This window comes from Heterocephalus glaber, unplaced genomic scaffold (genome assembly GCF_053883595.1).
Source record: "Heterocephalus glaber isolate CG9 unplaced genomic scaffold, H.glaber_assembly_v1.0 deba00001593, whole genome shotgun sequence".
In the NCBI taxonomy this organism is placed as follows: Eukaryota; Metazoa; Chordata; class Mammalia; order Rodentia; family Bathyergidae; genus Heterocephalus; species Heterocephalus glaber.
This window is the reverse complement of record NW_028258368.1, coordinates 10,135,290-10,161,313: the sequence shown is the minus strand read 5'-3', so window position 1 is coordinate 10,161,313 and position 26,024 is coordinate 10,135,290. Positions and strand designations below refer to the sequence as shown.

The window sequence follows — 26,024 nt, the reverse complement described above, 5'->3', positions numbered from 1 at the left end:
AAGTGCAAGGTCCTGAGTTCAATTCCCAGTACCAAAAGAAAAAAAAAGAATAGGATGGCTGTCCTAAGTGAGAAAGTGTTATTGAATATGAACCAAAGTACCATCTCTATGACTTGAGATACATTTTTAATTTTTAAAATTATAGAAACAATGACAACTTCTTCCAAGAAAATGCAGGTGGACAGTCAGAAGGCACTTTTCCTGTTCTATTCTCCTCAGTTCTTCCTAGATTATAGTTGTTTAAAGGGTGTAAGTTACTGGAACATATTTGTGACACCTAGATCTATGTGTCAATTTGACTGGGCCACCGGGTCCCAGATATTTGGTTAAACATTATTTTGGGTGTGTCTGAGTATTATAGAATTGGCAGACTTGAGTAAGCAGCTTACTTTCATGTGGGTGGGCTTCATCCAATCAGTTGAAGGTTTCAATAAAATAAAAAACTGGACTTTTCCCAGTAAGAGGGAACCCTTCCTATTTCTAGCCTTTAGATTGAGACATCAGCTCTTTTTTTTTTTTTTTTTTTTTTTTTTTGCTTTCAGACTCACCCTGAAATACTGACTCTCCCTGGCTTTTCTTTTTATAGGAATTACTACATTGGCTGTCCTGGATCTCCAACTGCCAGCTTACCCTGCCAATCTTGGATTGTTGTGATGGTCTCATGAGCCAATTCTTTATAATTAATTTCTTTCTCCCTCTCTCTGCCCCTCCTCCTCTCTTATGTGTGTGAACGGATACACACGTCTATATATGGGTGAATGTGTATATGTATATATCTCCTTTAAAAGGACCCTCATTACTGCATTATTCCTATTTCTCAAATACACCTTCTTTTTTTTTCTTTCTTTTGGTACCGGGGATCGAACTTGGGTCCTTGCGCTTATGCAGCAGGCGGCAAAACTACTGAGCTAAATCCCTGGCCCCTACACCTTCTTCTTTCCATGGTCATTTCTGTAACTTATTTGAGGCTCTTCTTAGTCTTTGCTGGGTTGCTGGAATAATTCTTTGTTCCAGTGTCATTACATAAAATTTTCCTATGTCCCCCTTGCTCTGCCATGCTTTTTCTAAATCTAAATGTGTTCATGCCACACTGCCTTGCAACTGTTAGCATGCCATTTTGCACCTTTAGGATGAAATTCAAATCCATTATGTTGGTGGAGGAAGCCCTTCACAATCTGTTTACTTCTTTATCTACAGCTAGATCATTTCTCCTGCCACCCCCTGTGCAGACCAAACTGCCCTGTGCCCCTGCACTCTGAATGGCCCTTTCTTCCTCTTTCATCAGGAAAACACCTGTGACAACAGAGGTTTAATGCCACTTCCTTCAAGAAGCCATCTGGCTTAGCCAGCTCAGGCTGCGGTAACACAATACCACAGAGTAGATGGCTTAAAAGACAGAAGCTTAATGTCTCGTATTTCTGCTGGTAGAAAGGTCAAGATTATGTGCTGCATTTTTGGGTCCTGGTGAGGGCTCTTTTCATGGCTCACAGACAGCAGTCTCTCCCTGGGTCCTCATGTGATAGTGAATTCTGATCCCTCTTCCTCTTATAAAGACATCAGTCTTATTGGACTATGACCTCAATCAACTTTTATGACCCTTGTTTAGGCCCCACCTTCAAATACAGTCACTCTGGAGGCTATAGCTTCAAGATACAGATTTTGAGTGTGCATACATTCAAGCCATAAGGCCAGCCCCAGCCCTTCCTTGGCTGTCTGATTGTTCCTCCACCTCACCTTCCCAGAACCTCATTCTGAGTCTTTACAGTCAGATGCGAAAGTTTTATTTGTCAGAATCTCTGGATTGTCAGCACTCCAACTGCGGGAATATATGGTGTCTCTGTCTCTTCACCACCTAATTTGGGTCCTAAATACAGTAGGTATTCAATATAAAATGCTGATTAAATGGATTTCAAGTTCTTTTGGACATCTAAATCTAGATATTCTGCAGATGCTTCAAATTCTTCAATTCCCAAATTAATGCATCATTATGTCTCTAGCCAGCTCATTAATCCTGCTTTTACTGCTGACACTAACCTTGGTCTTATTTGCCAATGGGTCAAGTTTTCCACCTTCCGGGTCTGCTTTATCTCCCCACTTTCTTTAAGGTTCATGTCTCACAGGTCTCCCAAACTTCTCAGATCTATTGATTCCAATCATATCAGATTCTATGGTTGCTAACATGGGCAACACTTTCCAGTCCCTTTTACTTATGTCACATTTTATGTTTGGAAGTGAACTCTGTATCAATCTGATTTAACTTATCGTTAAGGGCATCTCAAATCTAATCTCTTAATCCTTTCTCTGGAGATAGAAAACCAGACTCAAAGCTCAGTTTCTCCCACACTCCCACTCGACAACAATCAACATAGATGGTATTTTTACCTCACAATTTGTATCTCAAGTTATAATCTGCAGACCTCTTGCATTAAAAAACGAAGATTCCTAAGCCGTAGTACAGACATTGAGTATGGGAATCTTTGGAGGACAAAGCTCTTTTCTTACAAAAGCCCCAGTGCTTGTCATGCATGCTGGAGTCTGAGATTCTCTCTCCCTTCCCAGCTATTCTTTCAAAAGGACTCAAACACACAAGAGTAAACAGCAAACAGTATGACAACTGCAGTGACAGCGCAATGCACCTTCACTCCGCGGCCTCCATACAGTATAAGCCTGCTTCCTGAGTGTGTACACACACATATACAGAGATACACAGAATTACACACTATACACACACCCATATAAACAGACACATACACGTACCCATACACGGAGGCACATAGACATGCACACATACAGAGAGACACGGGCACAGAGATACACAGACATATAGACAGACACACATACACACGAGACACACAAACAGATTCACATGCACGAACACAAAAACACACAGAAACAGACATCACTTCCTCTTCCCCCATCCCCAAGCCGGCCAATTCTCAGTAGATTCCAGAAGGCGTGTCTCCGTAGAAGGCACCGAGAGACTTCTGCCCACCGCCCTCGGGAGGCCCCCACGCAGGCCTGAGCCTGCAGAGATTCGGTCTACGATTCAGAGACGTTTCTAACAATTCCGATACTAACAAGCCCCCGAGGGCGCCGCGGAGCTAAGTTCTGCGCGGAAGGCCCAGGCCAACGCTTCACCCGAACTCCCTCACACCCAGCCCGCCGAGACCCAGCTCCCGGCTTCCCGATCTCTCCAGGCTCCGCCCCCTGACGTACACCCCCCCCCGCGGCGTGAGGCCGGCTGCGGCCGTTGGCTGTTAGCGAGGCTTGGGCGGTTGTCTGGGAGAATCGAGATGGCGGCGACGGCGGCCGCGGTAGCTGCTGAGGAGGACACGGAGCTGCGGGACCTGCTGGTGCAGACGCTGGAGAACAGCGGCGCCCTGAACCGCATCAAGGTGAGTCGAGCGGAGGGGGTCGGGGCGGGGGGGACGGGAGGCGGCGCGAAGCCGGGGCACGCGGCCGAGGCCTGAGTCCGCCGAGGTCCCGCGCGACCCTGGCCAGCGGGTGAGGGGGGCCCAGTGGGCTGGGGTCCTGTGCGCTTCTGGGCTTGGGAACTGCTTTGGAAGAATTCTTGCCCTTTCCCCCCTTTCTTTTTCAAAGGCTGAACTCCGCGCAGCTGTGTTTTTAGCACTAGAGGAGCAAGAAAAAGTAGAGGTATGAAATCTCTAAATTTTAATGTGACCGTGTTCGTTAGTGTCTACTTTCTAATTAGTTAAAAGCCACTTCAAAATACAATTTATAGTATTGTATGTCCGGGGATAATTTGAACTGTTAAGCTTTATACTGCTTTACTATTGGATGAGAGCCAAAATTATTATTTTTTGTGTCTTTTTGAATTTTGGAGTAACCTTCAAATATGACAGTAACTCTGAGGACGATGCTAAATCTGAAGAGTCTTAGGAGTTGAAGAAATGGTTTCATTGTCAATGAATTAACTATACAAGTACTCAGAATCTTTAGTAAGCTAATGTGCATCGTGACTCCCTTCCAGGGAGGGGCTATGTAGTTTTCGACTTTTCCCAAAATTATATTACTACTCAAGTAATTTTTAAAACATCACTCTTTCTTGTCAAAAAGTCCAGTCACACCTTTGAATTTAAGTTGCTAATTTACCTTTCTCTCTCTACCCCAAGTTCCACCAAACATCTTGAATATCCTGTAACTTGTCAACAAGAATCACTTCTTCAATTTTTAAACTCTTTCTTAGTGACTACACATCAGTCTCTTGTCCTTCCACTTTTTTTGACCTGTGTACCTGCTCTCTAATTTCATGAAATCCTTCAGCTTTTTGTTCTTTCCTTGTCTACACGTCGGTCTTGGTTCCTTTCTGTTCCTGCCTAGACTAGACTCCACTGTCAATGCCTCAGAAACCCTGGCTATTTTTCTTTACAGTCATTCTTAGTTTGGAAGAAATCTTAATGTTCATTTTATCCAGGTGCTAACTCCATTTCTTATTTCTGCATAGGAACTGCTAAAGACAAGTCAGGTAACCATGTGAACTGGTGCTGTTACAGGTTGGTGGACCCCAGCAGCTCTACTTTTCACCAGCAATTCACACTTCAGCTTCACTTTGGTCTTCTCCCTCTATGTCTCCTTCACTCTGGACCTAATCCTAACCCTCACAGGGAAAATAGAAACCATTAGGTCCTAACTTTTTGTCCTCCTTCTCCTGTCCTGAGTCTTGTTCACCTCAGGAAAAGCTTACCTGTATGTTTTTCCTTCCTGCTTTGGTAGAAGAGGCTCTGTCTTGTATAAGCATAATTACTTTGGGTTTTGCTTTCCATACACGCTCATCTTTTTAGTTGCTATGTCCTTGACCTCTCCCTTTCTGTTGGTTCTTCTCTTGAGCATGAAAATGTATTTAAATTTCTTTTAAGGAGAAATGTCCTGCCATTGTTTTCCACTCTGTTTTTCCTCTCACAGCCAAGTTTTGAAAAAATGTGTATGTTTTATACTACTTGTACCTAGTTTACCATTTCTTATGTGCCAAGCATCCCTTAATCCACCACTACTACACCTAAGGAATTATGTTGGATTAACTAATGGTCAACTTGGAATGCCCAGCAGAACTGAGTCAGCGTGGTTCTGGGCATGGAAGACTCACCTGAGAATTATTGCCAGCAACAGAGAGAGAACTGGAGGGGAAGATTGTATGCTGCTGATTTTCTTGGAGAAGCTTGCTATAGTTAGTTTTCCTGGTATGAACTTGGCTGTCCTCATTGTCAGAGGAGGCCAGGTCCCCACCATGATGGCTGCTGTCCTCGTCAGGGGAGCTCTGGTCTTCGCCTTGAGCATCGCTTCCTGGCTCCAGTGCAGATTTTTCAGCCTAGTGACACAGATCCTTCACCCTGAGGACACAAACTTTCTAGCTTCCACCTCTGGCCTTTGGGCCTTCGCAGTGCAGATCCCCAATACAGACTTGGCATGAGACATTACCTTGGGCTGTAGGCCTGTGGCTGAATTCATGGACATTGCCTTATGCTCTAGGCCTTTAGCTGGACTTGTGTGGGACATTGCCATGGGATCCAGGCCCTCGGTTGGATTCTTCAGGTTCTAGCGTGTGGATAGATTTATTGCACTTCTCTGCATTTGACTTTTTGGGTGAATATTATAAAATCTTATAAATTATGTGTCCTGTATTAAATCTATTCCCTTGCAAACCCTGACTATAACAAAGAATTTCTCTTGTTATAGTCGAGGAATCTCCTGAGTATGCTTTAGTTCTTACTTGTTTTGGTTTAACATTGTGCATTTGGTATTAATTTCTCCTTCCTTTTTGAAAGTCTTCCTTGACTTTGAGATCATTCTCTCTTCTTTCTTTTTTCCTTTTGCATGTACTACTTGGTTTCTTTAACACTATCTTTTTCCTGTATTTGCACCTAAACCCTTGGTGCCCTATTGTGCATTCTTTCCCTAGTGACCTTAACATCACCCATAACTTCAGCCCTATATTTTCAGTGTATATATTCCTTCTGAGTTTCACACTTACATGTTAAACTGCATAATAGGCTACCTTTTCTGGGACAGCCAGGCAAGAAATCTGAGCATTTCCTAGGCCCAACTCTTATTTCCACTTGCTCAGTCATTGCTTGGATGTGTCTGGCAGGTCTCTGAAGGATGTTTTGCTGCCCATTTTGCCTGTATTTTCCAGAGTGCCCTATCCCCTTCCATCTCTCTGATCTTCCCTTTGCTGGTGCTGCTCACTGTCTGCCTCAAGTCCTTTCTCTACATGACTCCTATGTTGACAACTTACATATTTGATCATGGCCTTTGAATTTCTTTGAATATTTCAATTATTCAGTGTCTTAAAATTCCCTAGACTAGCTTACCAGGAAGCATTCTGATTTTTAACTTCTATGTCTTTTATTGTAGCAACTTGATTATGTAGATGATGTACAGTAAACTCAACATATTTAAAATGTGCAGTTTGATAAACTGTAACATTTATGCAACTGAAATGATCAATACAATCAAGATAGTGAAATAACCCTGACCCCTAAAATTTTCTTGTGTCTGATGGTGACATATCTCCATCTCCTAGCATCCTGAACATTTTTAAGAGCCAAGCGTAGGGGATCATATAGTATATAGTTTTTTTGACCTGATTTCTTTTATTCTGCATATTGTATTTGAAATTTTTAATGTAGTGTATATTAAGTCATTCCATTTTATCCTCAGTTTAGGATTAATCATTCTGTCAATCCACTGAATGAATATATGACACTTTGTGTAGCTTTTCCATATTAATGCACATATCTGGGTTTTTTCTAGTTGTTGATTATTATAAATAAGGCTGCTGTGAACATTTCATTTGCAAGTCTTTGCTTGATCTTGTAGATTCCTCTTGAGAAAACACCTACAGGTAGAACTAATGAGTCACATTCTAGAGATATTTTGAACTTTTAAAAAAATACTACCAAACTGCTTTCCAAAGTATCTGTGCCATTTTGCATTCCCATCATCAGTGTATGAGGCTGCCACTACACCTGTAACTGGTGTGGTTGGCTTCAGGATGTCCATCATATGCTACTATTTAGCCTCCTTCTCAGCAACAGTCACAGATTTGATATGCAAGAAAATTTTTTTTCCTGCATTTTCAGTCTATAATTTCAAAGGTAAATTGGCCTATAGGCACATAAAATCATCTCACATACTACTGATGAACTGGCAGTTGCGAGTGTATATCCTATAAGTTGTAGAAACCTAAGAAGATAAACTATCAAACTTCACGTATTTGAAAGTTGTTTATATAAGTACATGTAATTGTCTTACATGAGTATTTGAAGATTGTCTCACTTTAATAGCAGTTTAATAAAACATTCAAAAATTAATAACTGAATGTTCATATATATGGCTTTGTTTTATTAACTCTGAGAAAATAAAATTAAATTAGCACAAAGCAAGTCCTATAGTAATCAGCAGTTTTGGAATGGGCATCATAAAACTATAATTCTATGAATGACAATGTATAACTTACATCCTTGCCAGAAAATTGAACTATAATGTACGTTTTGTAGTTATTTTTAGGATAAACACATGGCACTTAAAGTATTTTATTTTGTTTTTTACAGAACAAAACTCCTTTAGTCAATGAGAGCCTGAAAAAATTTTTAAATACAAAAGATGGTAAGATGTTCCACTTGTTCTTGTTTTTTTTAATGTGACTGAATTTTCAAATCTTGTCACCTTTTGTGAGAAATCAGGAATTTTTTAAAAGTCTGTGCTTTTCATATGTCATTTAAAAATAATATTTCACTGTGTAGTGGTAAATATTATCAAATATAGTAATATTATCAATGAAACACTGAAATCTATGAAGTGTTAAACTTTTCCAGTTAGTTTCAGACTGATGATACTGATGAAAAAATAGAAAAATTGGGATTTTTATTACTTAACTATATTGCTCAAAGAGAACAAATTTATAACTTAAAAACTTGAGAAACCTCTTTGCTCTCATTAATTGTATCTTATTTCACAGTGCTAATTAAAAAATTCAGAGTTCTTAAAGATTTACACACATAACTTTCTCTTGCTCTTCACAGGTCGTTTAGTGGCAAGTCTTGTTGCAGAATTTCTTCAGTTTTTTAACCTTGACTTTACCTTGGCTGTTTTTCAACCTGAAACTAGCACAGTAAGAATAATGATTTTTACACCAATTCTATGTAAACCTTGCCACAAATGAGTTCAGTTAAAAACTAATGAAATTTGACAACTTAGAGTTAGTTTCATACAAGTTATTATTTGTAGTTGTTTATTTTTCTTAAGAGCCATCTGAGCTGTCAGGATGGGCACCAATTGGAGCTTTATATAACTTGAATTTTGTTAATAGAGCAGTGTTATTGTAGAGATACTCTGTTACAGTGTTATGCTGCAGCTATTAATGGAGACTGAAAATAGACTTTCTATAAAAAGTTAAAAATGACCATTATTTGTTAGAAAGCCTCATTGAGTTTAAAAATATCTTAAGTTCCTAAAATACTTTCTTTAATTTTCAGACATACTTTTGTGTACTTATATCATTTCTTTTCTAGTTTCAAGGTCTTGAAGGGCGAGAGAATCTAGCCCGAGATTTAGGTATCATTGAGGCAGAAGGTACTGTGGGTGGACCGTTACTATTAGAAGTGATTAGACGCTGTCAACAGAAAGAGAAAGGGTCTGCCAGTGGGGAAGTAAGTATAATCCTATGTTACCTTTTTCTGTTTTTTATTTATTGCTTACTTAATTTAACCATGCAGATTAGTACATATCCATCTAGACTTACATAAAAAGAAGATAGTTTTTAAAGATGAGATGAAATTCATTGAGATTATATAAATACATATTTTAATGAAAATTGAAATGTACGGATCCCAACACTATTGTGTACCTGTTTTGCTTATTGATGCTCAGAGTATTGGGTTCAGGAATCCCTCACTGACTAGCTGTTGCCTTGGACATGTCGCTTAACCTTACAAAATGAAGGTAACAGGCCCCACCTCACATAGTGTTGTGAGATTCATATGCACATGTAAGAATGATTGTTGGCCTATAAAACATTGTCAATTGTTTTTATTATTAGTTAAATACAGAAATGTTAATGATAGAACTAGTTAACAGTTTTTTGGACCTACAACTTTTTAAAAGTAAGATTAAAACAGCTGTTGATTTTGTTTAGTTTCTAGACATGTTCAAACTTCTGCTTTCTTGATTAGCACTTACTCCTCTTACTTGTAACCAGTAACCTTTCTTTTTAAAAATCCTCATGGATTAACTGATTTATGTGTGTACATATCAACTTTACATGAAGATACTCTGTTTTACAGATGGGGACACATCTGTGACTGTTTCAGGTATCTGCTTAAGTGCACACTTTCAGTTATAGAAGCGCACAGCTAAGAATATGGAGGGCTAGAGCTACCAATTTATGCCATTTGGAGACTCAGTGTGTTTTCTGTTAGATTCATTAAAAGTTAGCTTTTCTTTCATTTACTAGTATCTATTACTTTTAGAGGAATCCTGCCATTATAAAGAAATAAAACATAAATTTTAATGATGTGTGAATTTTGAGCATACAAAACAAAACTAGCTATGGATTAAATTAACTTGCTGAACTGAGTTATGGTACTTTTTAGCAAAATGACATTTTGAAACACCATACGCATCAGGTTGTTGGGCCCCACATGCTTTAGTGGGACTTTTGGTTGATTTTATCGAATAGCTCCCAGTTTTTGGTAATTAAAAGCATTCTCTTGTTTGCTGAGCTCCTCAGTGAGTCATTGTCATCTCCTTTAGCATCCTGATTTGTCCATACCTTCATCTTTATTGAGGAGCATCATTTCTTCTTAAGGGTTCTTGGCTTTTCAGTCTGTTCATTGTTGCAGAGTCATTTATTTATTTATTTATTTATTTATTTTCTTCGTACATGTTTGTGGTACATAATGATCACATTTCTCGTGGGAAGTTGGTACATGTATAAACACATCTTAATTCTTGTTTTAATCTTTACCCCTTTCTTTTATGCCCCCTTCTTCTATCTCTTGTCCCATTTCTTTATGCAAAAAATCTATTTCACTATTTCCTATTATCTGTCTTTTATTTTGCTTTTTATTTATATTTTGAGTTTCTGAATCTGAGTATGATTTGTTTGGCAAAATTAGAGGAATATTAAGGATATTTTTAGAATGAAAAAATAATGCCAACATTGTATAGTATTTTTAAATACTAAAATACCATTGAAATGTAATGGATATGTTCATGTTTTATCTTTAAATGTGTTTTAATTTCAACTGTGATTCTAGGGTGCTCTGAGTCTTTCTGATGTACATTCTCCACCAAAGTCACCAGAAGGAAAAACAAGTACACACACAACCTCTAGTAAGGTGAGTCCCCTTACTAAGTATTACTTACTACTCCCAAAGTGATGTCTGGATGAGACACCTCAGGGCTTTGCTCCTCTCTGCTCTTTTTTGTTGCATCTTTTTCTTTTGGTACCAGGGATCGAACTTGGAACCTTGTGCTTGCGAGGCAAGTGGCGGAGCCACTGAGCTAAATCCCCGGCCCTGTTATATCTTTTGTTGTTTTGTAACAAGTGCTCTTCAGTTTCTTGAAGGGGCTTTTTTCCCTCTAAATATGTATTTTTAAAGGTTCTTTTGTTTTATTGGTGGTGTTTTGAACTTTGTATGGCAGAAAAAAAAATACGCCCTTAAATATCGGTAATTTAGAATATTTGGACTCATTTGGTACTTTGAACATTTTTGTTTTCTACTAACAAGGATATTTACTTTTCATTTGTAAACTCCTATTTTGAGAATTATAGGTTCCAAGTTGTAAAATTGTTGTTTTGAATACTATAGGGGTTTAGATAAATGACCAGATTTGGAATTGTAAACTATGATTTTTTTCTTACAGTAATGAGCTATTTTAATAGGATTTATAGGAAATGTACTGTGATTACATTTGTAAATGTGTGTGTGTGTGTGTATGTGTTTATGTTTATGAGTTACTAAAGGTAAGACCTGATTTCATGTCTGTAACATAAAGGAGAAAAATGTTGAATTAAACTCTTGAATTTAAGATCAAGGATATATGTATAATAGTAGCAGAATGAATAGAGAGATGATTATCAGGAAAATTGTCTCTGGTGACTGGTTAGAGTATAGCATGAGTTGGTAATACCAATTTGTCTTATAAAAGGATGAGTCTAGGTCATAGTCCTTTCGGACTGCTATAATAAAATAACACAGACTGGGTAGCTAATAAACAGTAGATTTATTTTTCACAGTTCTGAAGGCTGAAGTCCAAGATCATCAAGGCATTAGCAGATTTGGGGCATGATCAGGGCCTGATTCCTGGTTCCTAGATGGTGCCTTCCATGTGTCCTCAAATGGTAGAATGGGCAAGGGAGCTCCCTGGAGTGCTTTTAAAAATTTTTTTCTTTGCAGCACTGATGTTCATTCATCACCAAAGTGGAGATTAAACCCAGGGCCTTTGCACTAAGCTACATCCCCAGCCCTTTTTTATTTTGAGACAGGGTCTTGCTCATTGGATATGTTGCCCAGGCTGGGCTCAAACTTGCAGTTCATCCACTTGAACCTCCTAGAGTACCACTACACCAGGGCTTGGAGTCTCTTTTAAAAGGGCTTTAATCCCATTATGAGAGTTCCACTCTCTGGACCTAGTCACTTCCCACAGGTAGCACTTCCTTAGGGGTTGGGATTTTGACATGAATTTTAGGGGGCCACGAACATGCAGTCTTTCATGGGTCAGATTTGTGTACTGTAACTTCTCCTTTGATTTCTTTTCTGTAGGAATAGAGGGTACTGTAGAGTACATTCCAGAGATTAGGCTTTGTGTGTGGGCCTTGGGTGGTATATCTTTTTAAATCAGGTGAACTTGTGGAGGCTAGTAATTATACTGCCACATAGCTCTCTTTAAGTGTCTAGGCACAGAACACTGCTAAATGATTGGTCTTAGTATTTTTTAATTGTTCTGTGATGGTACACCTGTTTTTCTGCAGTACTGGGGATTGAACTCAGGACCTTGCGCTTGTGAGGTAGGTGTGGCGCCACTGAGCTAAATCCCTGGCCTGATGATACTCCTTTTTAAGTTTAGAATTTCAAAGAATTTTATACTTTTTCTAGCCAAAGAGAAAGATTACTATAGTGTTCATATTACTTCCTTCTGAGATTTCTATTTAACCTATTCTAATAGGGAAAGTCTTTTTTGAAAATATTTTTTTCTTGCTGCTGTGGGAGGTTATATCCCTGATTACAGAGCAGGCCAGGGTAAATTTTAAAAATTCCTATAATTGCTGATGAAAAAGCCTATTGAAGGAAGGAAGACTCATGTATTTTCCATGAAAATATCTGACATTAGAGGTTAAAATTAATGAATATTCCAAAATACTTAGCAGTACTTGTATACTACTTGTTCTATTTGGAAGTTCTCTTTTTAGCAGATTACTTTTTTATTTTTTATTTATTTATTTATTTATTTTGATACCAGGGATCGAACTCGGGTCCTTGCTCTTGCGAGGGAGACGGTGGAACCACTGAGCTAAATCCCCAGCCCCTAGATTTTTTTTTTTTTTTTTTTTTTGGTACTGGGGATTGAACTCGGGTCCTTACCCTTGCACAGCAGGTGGCGAAACCACTGAACTAAATCCCTGATCCCTAGATTACTTTTTTAAAGCAAATTAGGAACACTAACCTTCTGTGTAAGGTATTATTTTCAAGAAAAGGGTTAAAGTCTATTTTAAATATCCTTCCTCTCTACATAAGTAATTTATTTTAAGATCTAAGAGTTATGATAAGAATCTTCAGTGTTTCGAGTCCATTAGGAAATGCTGCTCTAAATTCTTAGAAGAATCTTTAAGGCTGGCTTAGAGGACAGTATGTGTCCTCCAGGGGGCACTGAACTTCTGCACCTTTCAGTTATTTTCAGTATAGTCTCTGATTCTTAGTGTGCACCATAAACTGTAGTAGCAGTGGCTCCTCTGGGAATAACCCAGATAATTTTCTGGCTAAGCTGGAGTGGGGTCTATTTTAATATAAATCCTTGATTTGCACTTTAAATGCAATTCTCATGTAGACCTTAAGGATTTGGATTTGGGATTCCAGTACTTTCTCCACCTTCTCTGTGGTTCCTTATCATCCTTACAAGCCCATCACAGAGAGTGTGAGAGACTCTGAAAAGTTGTGGCCAAGGGTAGGGTCCAGCCCAGCTTTTAGGAGCCAGCTTTGTGTGCTCCTAAGGCAGGTCAGGTAAGCTGGGAACAAGTCTTCAACAAAGCTGCTCAGGCTCTCCATCACAGCTCATATAGAACTCAGCCAAACAGTGTGAAGGGAGCCTTTCTTCACAAACTGTGACTTGAGCAGGTGATGGCTGAGTGTCTGCACTTGACCTAGTACCTGTTGGGAACAGGAGTTAATGTGAGTTCAGACATTTTAGAAACGGAATTAAGAAAGGACAAGAAAAGTAGATGTCAGGAGGAACATGCTAATTCGATTTTCCATTTGTAATACATCTTTTAATGGGAGATTTTTATTAGTTTGGTAATGAGTTAGTTTACTTTTAAGGATTTATATTTTGTGGTAAAATGTCATTTTATTCTCATGCTCAGATACCAAGGTATAAAGGACAAGGTAAGAAGAAGACAAGCGGGCAGAAGTCTGGTGACAAGGTAACATGCATGAAGGCAAAGGAGAAAAGCAGCCTGTGCCAAGACAGATTCCTCGATACATGGGCCTCCTGCCGGCCTGAGTTTTAGGTTTTCTTTTGAAATGTTCCTGTCATCTAACCATCATCAGAACATGAGAAAGCCATGCTGGCATAAAACTAAAAGTAATTTGTCAGTTTTATCCAGGTGAAAACCATATTGTTGTATTCTAAAATTATGCTTTCCGTTAAATTTTGAAAATTCCTGTTTTACTGACAGTGAAAAAGATTTGAAAATATTTTCCTTTTGAAAGGATGATGTTGTACATGTTATCAACATTATGATTTTTATCTGAAGAAAATTGAACCTCAAATTACTTCTTTGGGCAAGTTTCAGTTGGTAAAGACTACACTTAGTTTCCTTGCAGACGTTTTTATTTGTGTTCTACTGCTCTCCAGACCATTGCACCTCGTTGACCCTCAGGCACTTCCTCACAGCAGACTGGAAGGGCCAGTCCTGCACAGTGGTCAGGGCTGTGGCTGCTTTTTTTTCCTCCCCTAAACATCACAAAAATGAACTAAGCCAGTAGATTAGCTGCTTATGAAATTTTACTATTAGAGATCTTAAAAACATTATCAGTACAGTTTTTATATCTTCATAGAATAAGACAAAATGATTTACTTTTCATTTCTAAGATTCACTAGTTCTGTGTTGGCTTATATATTTTCCACTAAGTTGAACACTTCCAAAATTAAAAGCTTTTAAAATATTGTATTTGCTATATTAACTGACTTTAGTTCCCATGGTTTCAAAGGTGAATTCTATTACTGTATTCTCCTTTTGTTCACACTGTTCTTTATGCATTGTTAGATGAGAAGATGTTATATTACCCAATAAGTATTTTTGGAACATTTACATAGTGGAAGTCATTATGTTAATGCCGTGGGCAAGACATATTTAACAGTCCTCACTTAAGCAGTTCACAGTCTGACTGAAGAGGTGAGACAACATTAAAAACAATAAATAAGAATCTAAAACTTCTTTTAGATTCTTTAATCAGTTTTTTTTGAGGTTTTTGAAAGTTAAAAGCGTATTTCATAGTGTTTTTATAATATTACTGGTATTATAGGTTTTAAAGATGTTGAAACGTTTTGAATAAGTTTATACATGAAACCAAAGCATACTAAGAAGAATGGTTTTCACTTTGGGTAATGTGTGATGGGTCCAGACTTTAGCTTTCACTTGGGCAGCACTTCACGTGTCTCCCTAGCTTGAGGGGATGGGGTGCTGGAAGAATCTGGAGGGGTCCATGTCCCAGAGATTAGGCTATATGTTGGGAGCCCCTTGTGTTTTCACTGTTGTGTTCCTGAGCCCAGGCTACTTCCTTAATCACTTTGAAAAATTTATTTCTCTACTCTCCTGTTCTTGTTTCTGAAATGCTTTTGTAAGAATTCTGTATTATGTCCATCATTGCCTGTTTCCAACCTGAGATGAATAAGCCCTTACCTTTTCATCCCTCTGCTTTTCTGCTTTGCTATCTGCATGCCATAGGTTCCCAGCATTCTTAACATCCTTAACGTTGTTATCCAGATGCCAAGTTGCATGTGGCAGTTGAGGTTGTACCCCCCAGGACTCCAGAGGGAGATGTTCATAGGGTAGATGGCATTTACAACTTGTGTGAAGATGTGGTATCCCCACCTTTGTGACTTGCAGATGTAGACCGGGCATGCTGTGACAGGGTGTATAGTGGCGATGCTGGCCTTGGAGCTCTGGAGCCCTGAGCCGGGGCTGTGGATGTGTCTTCCTACCTTTGAATATAGGAAGGAACAAGTATTAATGGCTTACTCAGAGAATCTAGCAGTTTCTTCAAGGAAGCTGTAGTTGTACTAGAAATAAAAAGTCATTTATAGATATGTAAGGAAAAAAATATATATGAAACACAAAACTTATATAACTGATTTGTAAGGTGTTTGAACTAATTTAACTTGGGTAAAATTAAGAGGTCTTGCTTTTGTTGTTGTTCAAAGACAAAGAGTAGATAGAAGATTTGGAATACAAGGAGAATAAATATTAAATGGTACCACAAGTTTGAGGCCAGCCTGGGGCTACACAGTGAGTTCAAGGCCAGCCTAAACTACACAGCCAGACCTTATCTCAAACAAAAAAGCAAATTGAGAAATACATATGGACATTTACTTCCAAAGTATCATCTGTAGTATCTATTTTATTTTGTTTTACAAACATTGTCCTAGTTGTCTGAAAAAAAAATCAGTATAAAAGAGTTACAACGGACTTTTATTAGGTTCTACCATTTAGTTGCGCAAATTGAGTAAGATATTAATTTTTATCTTTAATACTTAGAATTGGTTGCTTTTTATGATGGTCAGCCTTTTAGTTTTTAGGTGATTTACAGTGAATGTATATTAAGGTACTTTTTGCTTTAAATTCTTAAAAATGTGACATTTCTTAATTTGTTTTTTCTACTTTTCAAAACTGTAGAATAAGCCCAACTTTCTGCTGATCACTGATAGTGATGGTGATTCCATCATGCATGCACTTCAGGCCATGCATGTGTGTGTCTTTGGCAGTCAACTCAGGGTCCCCATCAGCCCTCATTGTCATCCCCTACCCTCTACCCCCACCCCACCCCACCCCATACAGTCCTGGGTAAATGGGCTGGTGGGAGGGTGGATGTTCTGGCACTGGTAGTCCAGCCTGCCCAGCTCCAAGACCCTGCCTCCTGAGCCTCTAGGCTCAACCTCTTAGCCTGCTGTCAGCTGATCCTTTGAGCTATGATGGGTGGAGAGGAGGGCAGAGGATGTAGGGTGCATAGACAGCTGTGCAGAGGGCTGTCCTCGTGGCTTGTCATGGAGTCCAAAGACCAGGGCTCCAGAATGCCTGTGGAAATTAGATTTTTTATGGACTGTAGGGAGAGGGCGTGTCTATAAACACTGCGTTTCTAGAGAGATTGACATGGGTTTTTTTTTTTGAGGGGGTTCTAAACTCTACAGTATTTGGTTTTCTATGTGGGATGAAACTAGGGCCTTCACCCTAAGCTGGATCCCCAGCCCTTTTTGAGACAGAGTCTTGCTAAGTTGCCCAGGCTGGGCTCGAACTTGTGATTCTCCTACCTCAGCCTCCCAGAGTATTGGGATTATAGGGATGTGCCACCACATCAGGTACTAATTAAACTTTTTAAATATGTGTGTTTGTTACAGTTGTAGGAAAATTACTTCTCTTAATATTTCAATAGTAGATCATGGATCAGAAACTATCTTTGGCAGGGTGAGGGAAAGGCTAAATGGGGAAGAGAATTAAATAATGCCCAAAGCTTTTGAATACTTTTGCACACCTGAAGAATGTGTTTGACTTTGATATTTTTCCTGTTATGGACAGGGCAGATTAGCCTTTACTTTGGAAAATCAAAATTCTTTTATCCAGGTCTGTAAGACATTCTTGTGATAATGCAGTTTTGGGCTACTGCAAAATTAATAGTGCTTTTCACTATAAAACTTCTCTCTGATGCTGATAAGTAATTTAAAAATGATTAAATTCTTGATTATGTAAGTGTTCTATTGGAAAACTAAGTACTTAGTAAAACTTTTAAGACTTGATTGTGATTTACTATAAAGCTTATTAGTCTTGAGCTCTATCCAAGGGAATAGAATGGCTTTTGTAGTGCTGTGCAGATCTCTCACTTTTGTGAAAAGACAAAACTTTAGTAGTTATTAGAAATAGCTATTAGTTTCCTAGGGTTACTGTAATAAAGTAGAAATTGAGAGACTTAAAACAACAAAAGTCTTGCCATTTCACGGTTTGGAAGCGGGTCTTGCTTTCTGTCCTGGCGTCTGGGGTGGCCTGTAAACCTAGGTGTTCTGTGACTGTGGATGGATAACTCCAGGCTCTGCCTTCATCTTCACTTGGTGGTTCTCTGTGTTTCTGTTCTTCTCCCCTTTTTTTGAGGGCAGAGGGCTTTGGGCATGCTAAGTACATACTGAGCTGCACCCTAGTCCTCTTCTAAGGATACCAGTCATATTGGTCTAGGACCCACCCCACTCCAATATAGCCACTTTTTAATAGATCTGCTTTTCCCATGTATGGTCACACTTTGATGTTCCAGGAGTGAGGACTTCAACAAATCTCTCTTGGGTGACAAATTTCAGTCCATAGCAACCTCTGAAGTTGTTCAAGGAATGAATTCTAAGGCACTGAGTTGTATTTCTTGGTTTTGAACAATATGTGTAACATTAGCTGTTTAGTTTCATCTTAAATCATAACTTCATTTTATTCAAATTTAGATGATAGGAAATCCAAGTAATTGGAGTTTATGTGTATAAAATAATGGCTTGTCCTAAGCCAAGATAAAGGTTTTTAAACAAGTTCTAGCACATACATATGTGAATATAGATTTTCTCCATTGAAACTGCTCCAAAATTTTAATAGTACTTTTGATTTAATCTCTCTGAGATGTTTTGATGGTAAATCTATCTGCTTTTATTATGGATTTTTCTAATAGTAAAAGTTATTTGTAATTAAGTTTAGTGGGTTCATTGTTAACACATTTGTGGAATGGCTTTTTTGGTGAAAAATGAGCTACAGTTATAAAATACATGTCCAAGTGGTTTAGAAATTGATTTTGAGAGCAATTGTAGAGCAAATTGTTTTTAAGGCTTGTTTTTATTCCAAAGATAAAAGAACTGTATATTGAGAACAAAATAATTATTTTTAAAAATATGTATTGGTGTAACATAATATCTTTCTCCATGAAATTTGTCTTTCAAAACTGGTCCTTCTACCCATCGCAGGGATATTGCTAAAACCAATCAAAAAATAATCATGGGTGCATAGTAGTTATAAAGCATAGATGTAGATAGTTCATAATGTGGACTAAGGTTATATTGATAATGTGAATGAAAGAAGACCGAATACTGGAATAACTACTATTTCTTGTGATATTGCTTTACATTCCCATTCAGATTCTTCATGCCACTTACCATTTTGAGCTTTCTCAGGAATGTTCCAAAGGAGAGAGTGACTCTCTCAGTCTGTAATTGTACCACAAGACTTTGGGGTATTTATCTGTAATGCCTTTGCAAAAATAAAAATTAGTTATTGTAATATTTAATGAACCTAATTAAGAAATATATAAGTTCATGATACTTTTCCATATTTGATAATACAGAAAAACTTCAAGAAAGTTTGTAGGCTTTTTAAAAAAATTTCCACTTCTTTGAAAATATCCTGTATTATCTAAAAGGGTAATTGGTATATATTTTTCCAGATATGTCTTTATGATCATTAATTTATCTGTATTAATAGTACATGGATGAGATAGTTAGTTCCATGCAAGGTTCTAAAATTTATATAGCTTTGCCTTGCCTCTGTCCTAGTCTAGGCCTCTGAGTAGTGTAAAAATGCAGATATGTATCTTCAGACAGGTCCTGTACATGCTGTTTGTAAACAGGGAAAGCATAACAGTCCCCTGAGTGTCTTGTACATTATATCTAACCCATACTCTACCACCCTGCCTCAATATACTACATTTAACTGTTCCCTTGCTGCCCATCCCTTGTGTCTCAACTCCTAGTTATAATTTGTTTCTAAAAATGCTAACCCAGTTTTAAGTTTTGAGGAAAATCATGCTTAGGAAAATTATTGAAGATTGTACAGTTAATAGTCAAGTGCAAACTGTACTGTTTCCTTATTTCAGATTAGTGTGTTTACTAGAGCATCATCACAGAGGTCTTACACAATACTGTTCCTTTTAGTATGAAAGTCTGAATCTTTGGAAATTGCAACTTTTCACCCACATAATACACAATTTTGTATAATTCAACCTAATAGCAAAATTATATAAATATTGAGAGCTAACCTCTTTTTGTTGACTTTACCACTTAACTACCTGAGGACTTTGACAAATAGCATAAATTATTCCTATGTTTCTTTTTTCATATCCACAGAAAAAATAACCCAACATCAAGGCTACAGGCTTATTTTTAAGATTAAATAAAGCATCATCTGTAAAGCATTTGAATGTCCTCCGTAATTGTTTGCTGCTATTATTTCACTAGCAATTTTCTGTTGTTCCTATTGATATAGACATGTCTAAAAGCAAAAGAGACAGCTGACCAAACAAAAATAAAATTAGGCTCTGATGGTTAGGACTAACTAGAAACAAGAAAATACAGTGTGCTATTTTGTACATACCTCACCATGTTTCGCTAGGGCATGAGTAAGAATGCTTGAAAATTTTTTACCTTGGTTGAAGACATGCAGAGAGATATAAATACCTGCCTATGGACACTGAGTGAGGTGCAGGTTGGTGAGATGTTCTGCAAGTCTGAATTAAGACCATTATAACCAGCATATTTTACATTAGAAAGATGTGCATTTGAAGGCCGTATATTTCACCTCAGTGGCTGTTGTATTTGGTACTGAATGGAAAACTGCTATTTGTTTCTGATGAATAGTGATTGGTGCTCTCATGTGACACATTCTGCCTTTTGTCTTTTAATTGTATTTGGATATTGGAAATGTATTGATTTAACATATTTTAAGGAGCAATGGCACACATATGGGAGGAAATGGAGCAGTTGTTTATAATAGAGAAAGCTGTTTATAGGTAGGATAGGCATAGTAAAGATATTTCTATTTAAGGACAGAGGAAGGAAATGTAAACATATTTCTTTAACATATTTTCCCTTCTAAAGTTGGCCATGCTAGGAAGCCTGAGGATTAGAGTGGTAAATCATGGGGTTACGATTCAGTTCATAGTGTTCCAAGGTGATGTACACCCCCACACACAAATTTGCCTGTGTTCACTCAACTTCTTTGTTATTTAAAACATCTTAAAAGTTTTCTCACCAAGCTCTATTCTCTCTCCCTCTTTCCAGAAGGCCAACAGTGAGGCTAGTCAAAGTGATACAGCTATCTCTTCATCAGAACCAAAGAGCAAAAGCAGCCTGCACTCACTAACGCATGAAACAAAAATTGGATCTTTTTTAAGCACCCCCACTTTAGATGTCAGTGAAAAAGCTGGCCTTTGTCCAGATGAAGATGATATGGAAGGAGATTCTTTCTTTGATGATCCCATTCCTAAACCAGAAAAAACTTATGGTTGGTGAGTAGATTGTTCTTGGATAAACAGACTAGAAGTTAAAAAATATAATTTCTGTTTTTATTTTATATGTAAAATGTAAAGACCTAATGGTTCTGTATTATTGAATCTGTAAGTCTGATTTTGTGTCATTAAAGCCTGTTAGGTTGTAAAACAGTTCCAAGTTTTTAAATAATCCTGGTATGGCTGATTTCATGAGATAAAGTCTATAGTGTCTGCCTGCTATGTGCCAGGGACTATTTTGGGGACAGAATGCCACAGTGACTGAAGGGCAAAACTGCCATCAGGAAGCTCACTTCAGGATGAAGTCAGAAAGTCAATGAGAATGACAGTAACAGTGTGTTGGAGCTGGAAGCAGGACCCTAACATGGAGCAGGAGCTTGTAGGGGTGTGTATTTCAGAAGCATGTCCGGGAAGGCTTCACTTGTGCCACTTCATTGGGGAGGGTGCTGAGCTAAGAGCACCAGCGGCAACAGTAATCCACATTGTGTCTGGGTTTTTAGGGCTCTCCAAAGAGGAGACAGCAAATGTGAATGTATCTTACGGGCCAGAGGACAGCAAGAAAGAAAGAGGGAGGGGGCTTGTATGAGATGAACCCAGAGATGAGGGGCTGAAACCAGAAGCCATGGGGATCTTCTGTATCCAGCATATGACACAGAAGGGTCCCTGGCTGGTGAGCAAGGTGAATGCAGGGTTTCTAGGTAGGAAGGCTCTTAGACTTATTCAGAGAGATAGTGGTGGCAGTGATGAGAAATAGGTGGTGTTTTGAAATATCTTCAGGTTAGATTTAAAAGGATTTTCTGATGGTTCTTTGACTGAATAACTGAGAGATTAAGGTGAAGAGTGGGAAGACTAGGGTAGTGTGAAAGCGTAGAGCTGTGACATGTTATGTGTGAGAAAACTTGGTGGGATGAGCATTAGGCTGTTGGATCTGGAAGTCTGGAATTTAAAGAGAGTGGTCTGGGCTGGAGATATGAATAAAAGATTTATCAGTTATCAGTAACATTACAGACGGGAGACAAGGAGGTCATGAAAATGGGCCCTGCAGCACCTTGAGCTGAGCAGGAAGGAGGAGGGAGACAGAAACAGGAGATGGCATGTCCTTGCAGGAAGTGGCAAGAGGGAGCAGCTACCTTAACATCTGCTGAAAGTAAGCCGCTGGATTTAGCCACATTGAGGTCACTAATGACCTTGACAGTTTTGCTGGAATGGAGTGGGAGCAGTTAAAGGATTAGAGTGGATTTAGGAAGGAGTGAGAGGTAAGGATTGTCTATAATAAATGATTTTCTGATGAGTTATGCAGAGGTACAGAGAATTGAGGTAGTGGCTGAAAGAGTGGGTTATGGGCCCAAAAACCTGTGAGAGTGGAAGAAATAACATGTGTGTTGCTGATAAGAACACTCTGGTTTCAAAGATGAGAAAAAGTAAGGAGTAAGGATAGATTCCTGGCCTGGTGGAATTCTCTGCCCAGGGGAGTTGTCCTTGCCAGAAGAATGGAGAGCTGGGTACATTTGTAGGCGGGAGTGGGCCAGATGGTTGTACCCAGTTCACTTGTATGAGTTTCCTGTGAGTGAGGATGGCGGGGGAGCAATGGAGATTTGAGGTAGAGAAGGTAAAATTTTTGTAGAAAAAGGAAAGAGAAGTTAGGCATGGTGGCACATTCCTGTAATCCCAGCCTGCTGGGAGGTGAAGTAGGATGATTCCAAGTTTGAGCCCAGCTTGGGCAACTTAGTGAGACAGTCTCAAAAAAAAAAAAAGAACAGAAAAGGGCTAGGGATGTAGCTCAGTGAGAAGGTCTCAGGTTCAATCACTAGTACTGCAAAAAAGAAAGTAAGGAGTGAATGAACCGACGAGTGTATAGGGTTGTAGGGGAGTGTTTAACCATCTCCTTGAGGCTAGTGCTCATGAGTTGAACAGGCTTTGTGGTTTTCTAAACAGTACTTACAAGTGTGTCTGAGAGGTAGTGCTTATTTGCTAGTTGACTCCTATATTGTCTCTTGATTGTGTTTTGGGGTCTTGAATAAGGGCTTCTCAAAGAAGTCATAGACAAGGAGTATGTTAAGCAAGGTCAACTTAACTAGTAAGATATGAAACAGTCGAAAAAGAGGTAAATTGATTTATTGACAAACTTTGCTGCATGGATTTGTGATAATCAATAATCTGCATTACTTATGGGTATATTTTTTTATTTTGAATCTATAAAATGTATTCTTTGTTTCTGGCCACTGTATGCATATAAAGTATTTTAAATTGCTTTTGTTCTAATAACAGAATAAAACCTTTAGTGCCAGAATCTAAGATTACCATGTAATTGTCACTTGCTTCCTGTTAGGAGAAGTGAACCTAGGAAGCAAGCAGGAAGTCTGGCCTCACTTTCAGATGCTCCCCCCTTAAAGAGTGGACTCACCTCTCTGGCAGGAGCCCCCTCATTAAAAGATCCTGAGAGTAAGTGGCCTGAAAATGGCAGCTTAAGTATTCGTGGTATTTTTCTCTAAGTAGTAGATGATTCTTACTTTTTTTTTGTTCAGGGAAATGATAAAAATAATCTAATTTTATTGTTCAGATATTTCTTGTTAATATTTTATATTTTAAATTTCTTTTTAATGTCATATTCTCTGTTGTTTTATATTTTGCCTTTTCCTGTGCCATAAGAAAACTTTTAGGATATTGACTTTTTAGCTGATTTTTATTATCTATAGATATATTTATTATACATGTAGTGCCCAACTTACGATGGTTTGACTTAAGAGTTTTCAACTTTATGCATTTTTGATATGCACTTGATAGAAACCATATTTTGAGCTTTGATTTTTCTCCCTGGCTAGCAGTATGCATGATCTCTTGTGATGCTGTAGCAGAGAGAAGCACAGCTCCTGGTCAGCCATAGGGTCAGGAAGGGAACAAATGATACTCTACAGGGTGCTGTGTTGCTAAGCTGTGATATTTAGTAGCTTAGGGTTATTAAATGCATTTTTTATCTATAATGCTTTCAAGTTATGATTGGTTTATTGGATGTAAGCTCCCTATAAGTCAAGGAACATCTTTAATTTTTCAACTAACTCTTTTTGAACGTTTAAAATGACATGATTCAGGGGCCAGGACTTTAGCTCAGTGGTTTCACTGCCTGCTGCGCAAGTGCAAGTCCCCGAGTTCAATCTCCGGTACCAATAAATAAATAAATAAATAAATAAATAAATAAAATGACTTGATTCAGGTTTAAATTCAGTTAATTTTTAAAAAATTTGTTCTACGATACCATGGTAATGATTGTAATATTGGGCCACAGATTTAGCTCAGTGCGTCTGCCACCTGCCTCGCAAGCACAAGGTCCCAAGTTCAATCCCAGGTACCAAAAAAACCCAACAAAATTAAAGAGAGGTGGATTCTAGGCCGCTATACCACCGCTCCCAGCGCAGGTACCAGCACCACCCCCACCCCCACCCCCAAACCCCCAGTCGAAATGAGAAGACACATAAACAAGTCTCAAAAACAGCTTTCCAGATCACCTACAGCAACCCCAAAGGGAAAAGAGATGGAACACCCTGATGCTTAACCACCTGGACTCCCTGAATTGGCAACAAAAGAGGATCAGGAAAAAATGAAATCAGAAATAATTTTTCAGATAACACCAGAGATTGTGCTCATAGTGTAAGACATGATTAATAAATCTAGAGAGGAGCTGACGAACATGATGGAATCCCAACATAGGAAACAAATGGAATCCATAAAACAGATGCAAACAGATTTCCAAGAGATTAAAAACTCCATTGAAAGTCTGCGCAGCAGAATGAACCAATGTGAGGACAGAATTTCAGATATAGAAGACAAGAGCAATTAGTGACCAGGAAAAGGAAAATTGCTTGAATATTGTAAGGGACCACGAGAAATCAATCCAGCAGCTGCTAGACTATGGAAAGAAGAATAACATAAGACTGATTGGAGTTAATGAAGAAACAGGAGAGAGTGCAGATGACATAAAAAAACTGTTCACAGAAGTAATGGCAAAAAACTTCCCCAGCAGGGGAAAAGAACTTGACATACAAATAAGTGAGGCATATAGGACTCCAAATAGCCTTAATCAAAAAAAAATCTCCACATACGCATATAATTGTTAAGATTCCAGAAACCCAACAGAAGAACAAAGTTCTACAAGCAGTTAGAGAAAAGAAACAAATCACATACAAAGGAAAGACCATCAGAATCACAGCAGACTTCTCAATGCAAACCCTCAAGGCAAGAAGAGCTTGGAGTGATGTATTCCAAGCCCTGAAGAAAAACAGCCTCCAACCCAGATTGATGTACCCTGCAAAACTATCTTTGAAAATTGATGGAGAAATAAGATACTTTCATGACAAAGAGCACCTTAGGAACTTCATGAATACCAAACCGGCACTCCAAAAAATTTTAGACAATACCCTAGGAAAAAACAATGAGGATCACAAACCCAGGAAGCAAAGCAGAATGAATCTGTCAGGCATGACAAGAAATTAAACACAAAGGAGGAGAATCCAACAAAAAGAAAAAGTCACGACAATGATAGTCAATACATTTCAGTTATAACCATCAATGTTAATGGTCTAAATTCACCAATCAAAAGAAATAGACTGGCAGAATGTGTCAAGAAGCAAGATCCAATGATATGCTGCATACAAGAAAGACACTTAATTCAAAAACAAACTCAGAGACTGAATGTTAAAAGGGTGGAAAACAATAATCCATGTGACAGGAACCTGACAAAAAGCAGGAGTACCTATCCTCTTTGAAGATCAAATGGATTTCAAACCAACACTGATTAAGAGAGACAAAGAAGGACACTGCATCCTTGTAAAGGGAACCATCCAAGAGGAAGAGATGACAATCATAAATACCTATGCACCAAACACTAGTGTGCCCACTATATAAAACAAATACTAACAGACATGAAAAATCAAATAAGCACCAATATAATAGTAGTGGGGGACCTCAATACCCCACTGTTACAAATAGATAGATCAACTAGACAAAAAATAAGTAATGAAGTACTAGAACTCAATCAAACCCTTGCATAAATGAACTTAACAGAAGTTTACAGAGTCTTCCACCCCACAAAATCAGAATACACATTCTTTTCAGCTGTATATGGGTTGTTCTCCAAAATGGACCACATACTTGCTCACAGAACATATTTAACTAAGTGCAAAGGAATTAAAGTTATCCCCTGTATATTATCAGAGCATAGTGTGATGAAATTGGAGATCAACAGCAAAAGAAACTGCAAAAATTTCATAAACA

At 38.3% G+C, this 26,024-nt stretch overlaps 1 protein-coding gene across 3 annotated transcripts in view; it reads left to right on the top strand.

Annotated features, from left to right (window-relative positions):
• The first annotated feature begins 3,211 nt into the window (after positions 1–3,211).
• Positions 3,212–26,024, top strand: part of Cep43 (centrosomal protein 43) — a 40,832-nt gene continuing 18,019 nt past the window's right edge. The window contains exons 1-10 of one of the 3 annotated variants that reach the window (XM_021238027.2): positions 3,212–3,395; positions 3,601–3,654; positions 7,572–7,626; positions 8,043–8,131; positions 8,532–8,669; positions 10,278–10,358; positions 11,996–12,031; positions 13,601–13,660; positions 20,530–20,756; positions 23,086–23,198. In XM_021238027.2, coding sequence (XP_021093686.1) covers positions 3,294–3,395; positions 3,601–3,654; positions 7,572–7,626; positions 8,043–8,131; positions 8,532–8,669; positions 10,278–10,358; positions 11,996–12,031; positions 13,601–13,660; positions 20,530–20,756; positions 23,086–23,198 — 955 coding nt within the window. In that variant the 5' untranslated portion in view covers positions 3,212–3,293. The remainder of the gene's footprint in view (positions 3,396–3,600; positions 3,655–7,571; positions 7,627–8,042; positions 8,132–8,531; positions 8,670–10,277; positions 10,359–11,995; positions 12,032–13,600; positions 13,661–20,529; positions 20,757–23,085; positions 23,199–26,024) is intronic. The other 2 variants (XM_004856924.4, XM_004856925.4) reach the window with 2 other exon arrangements.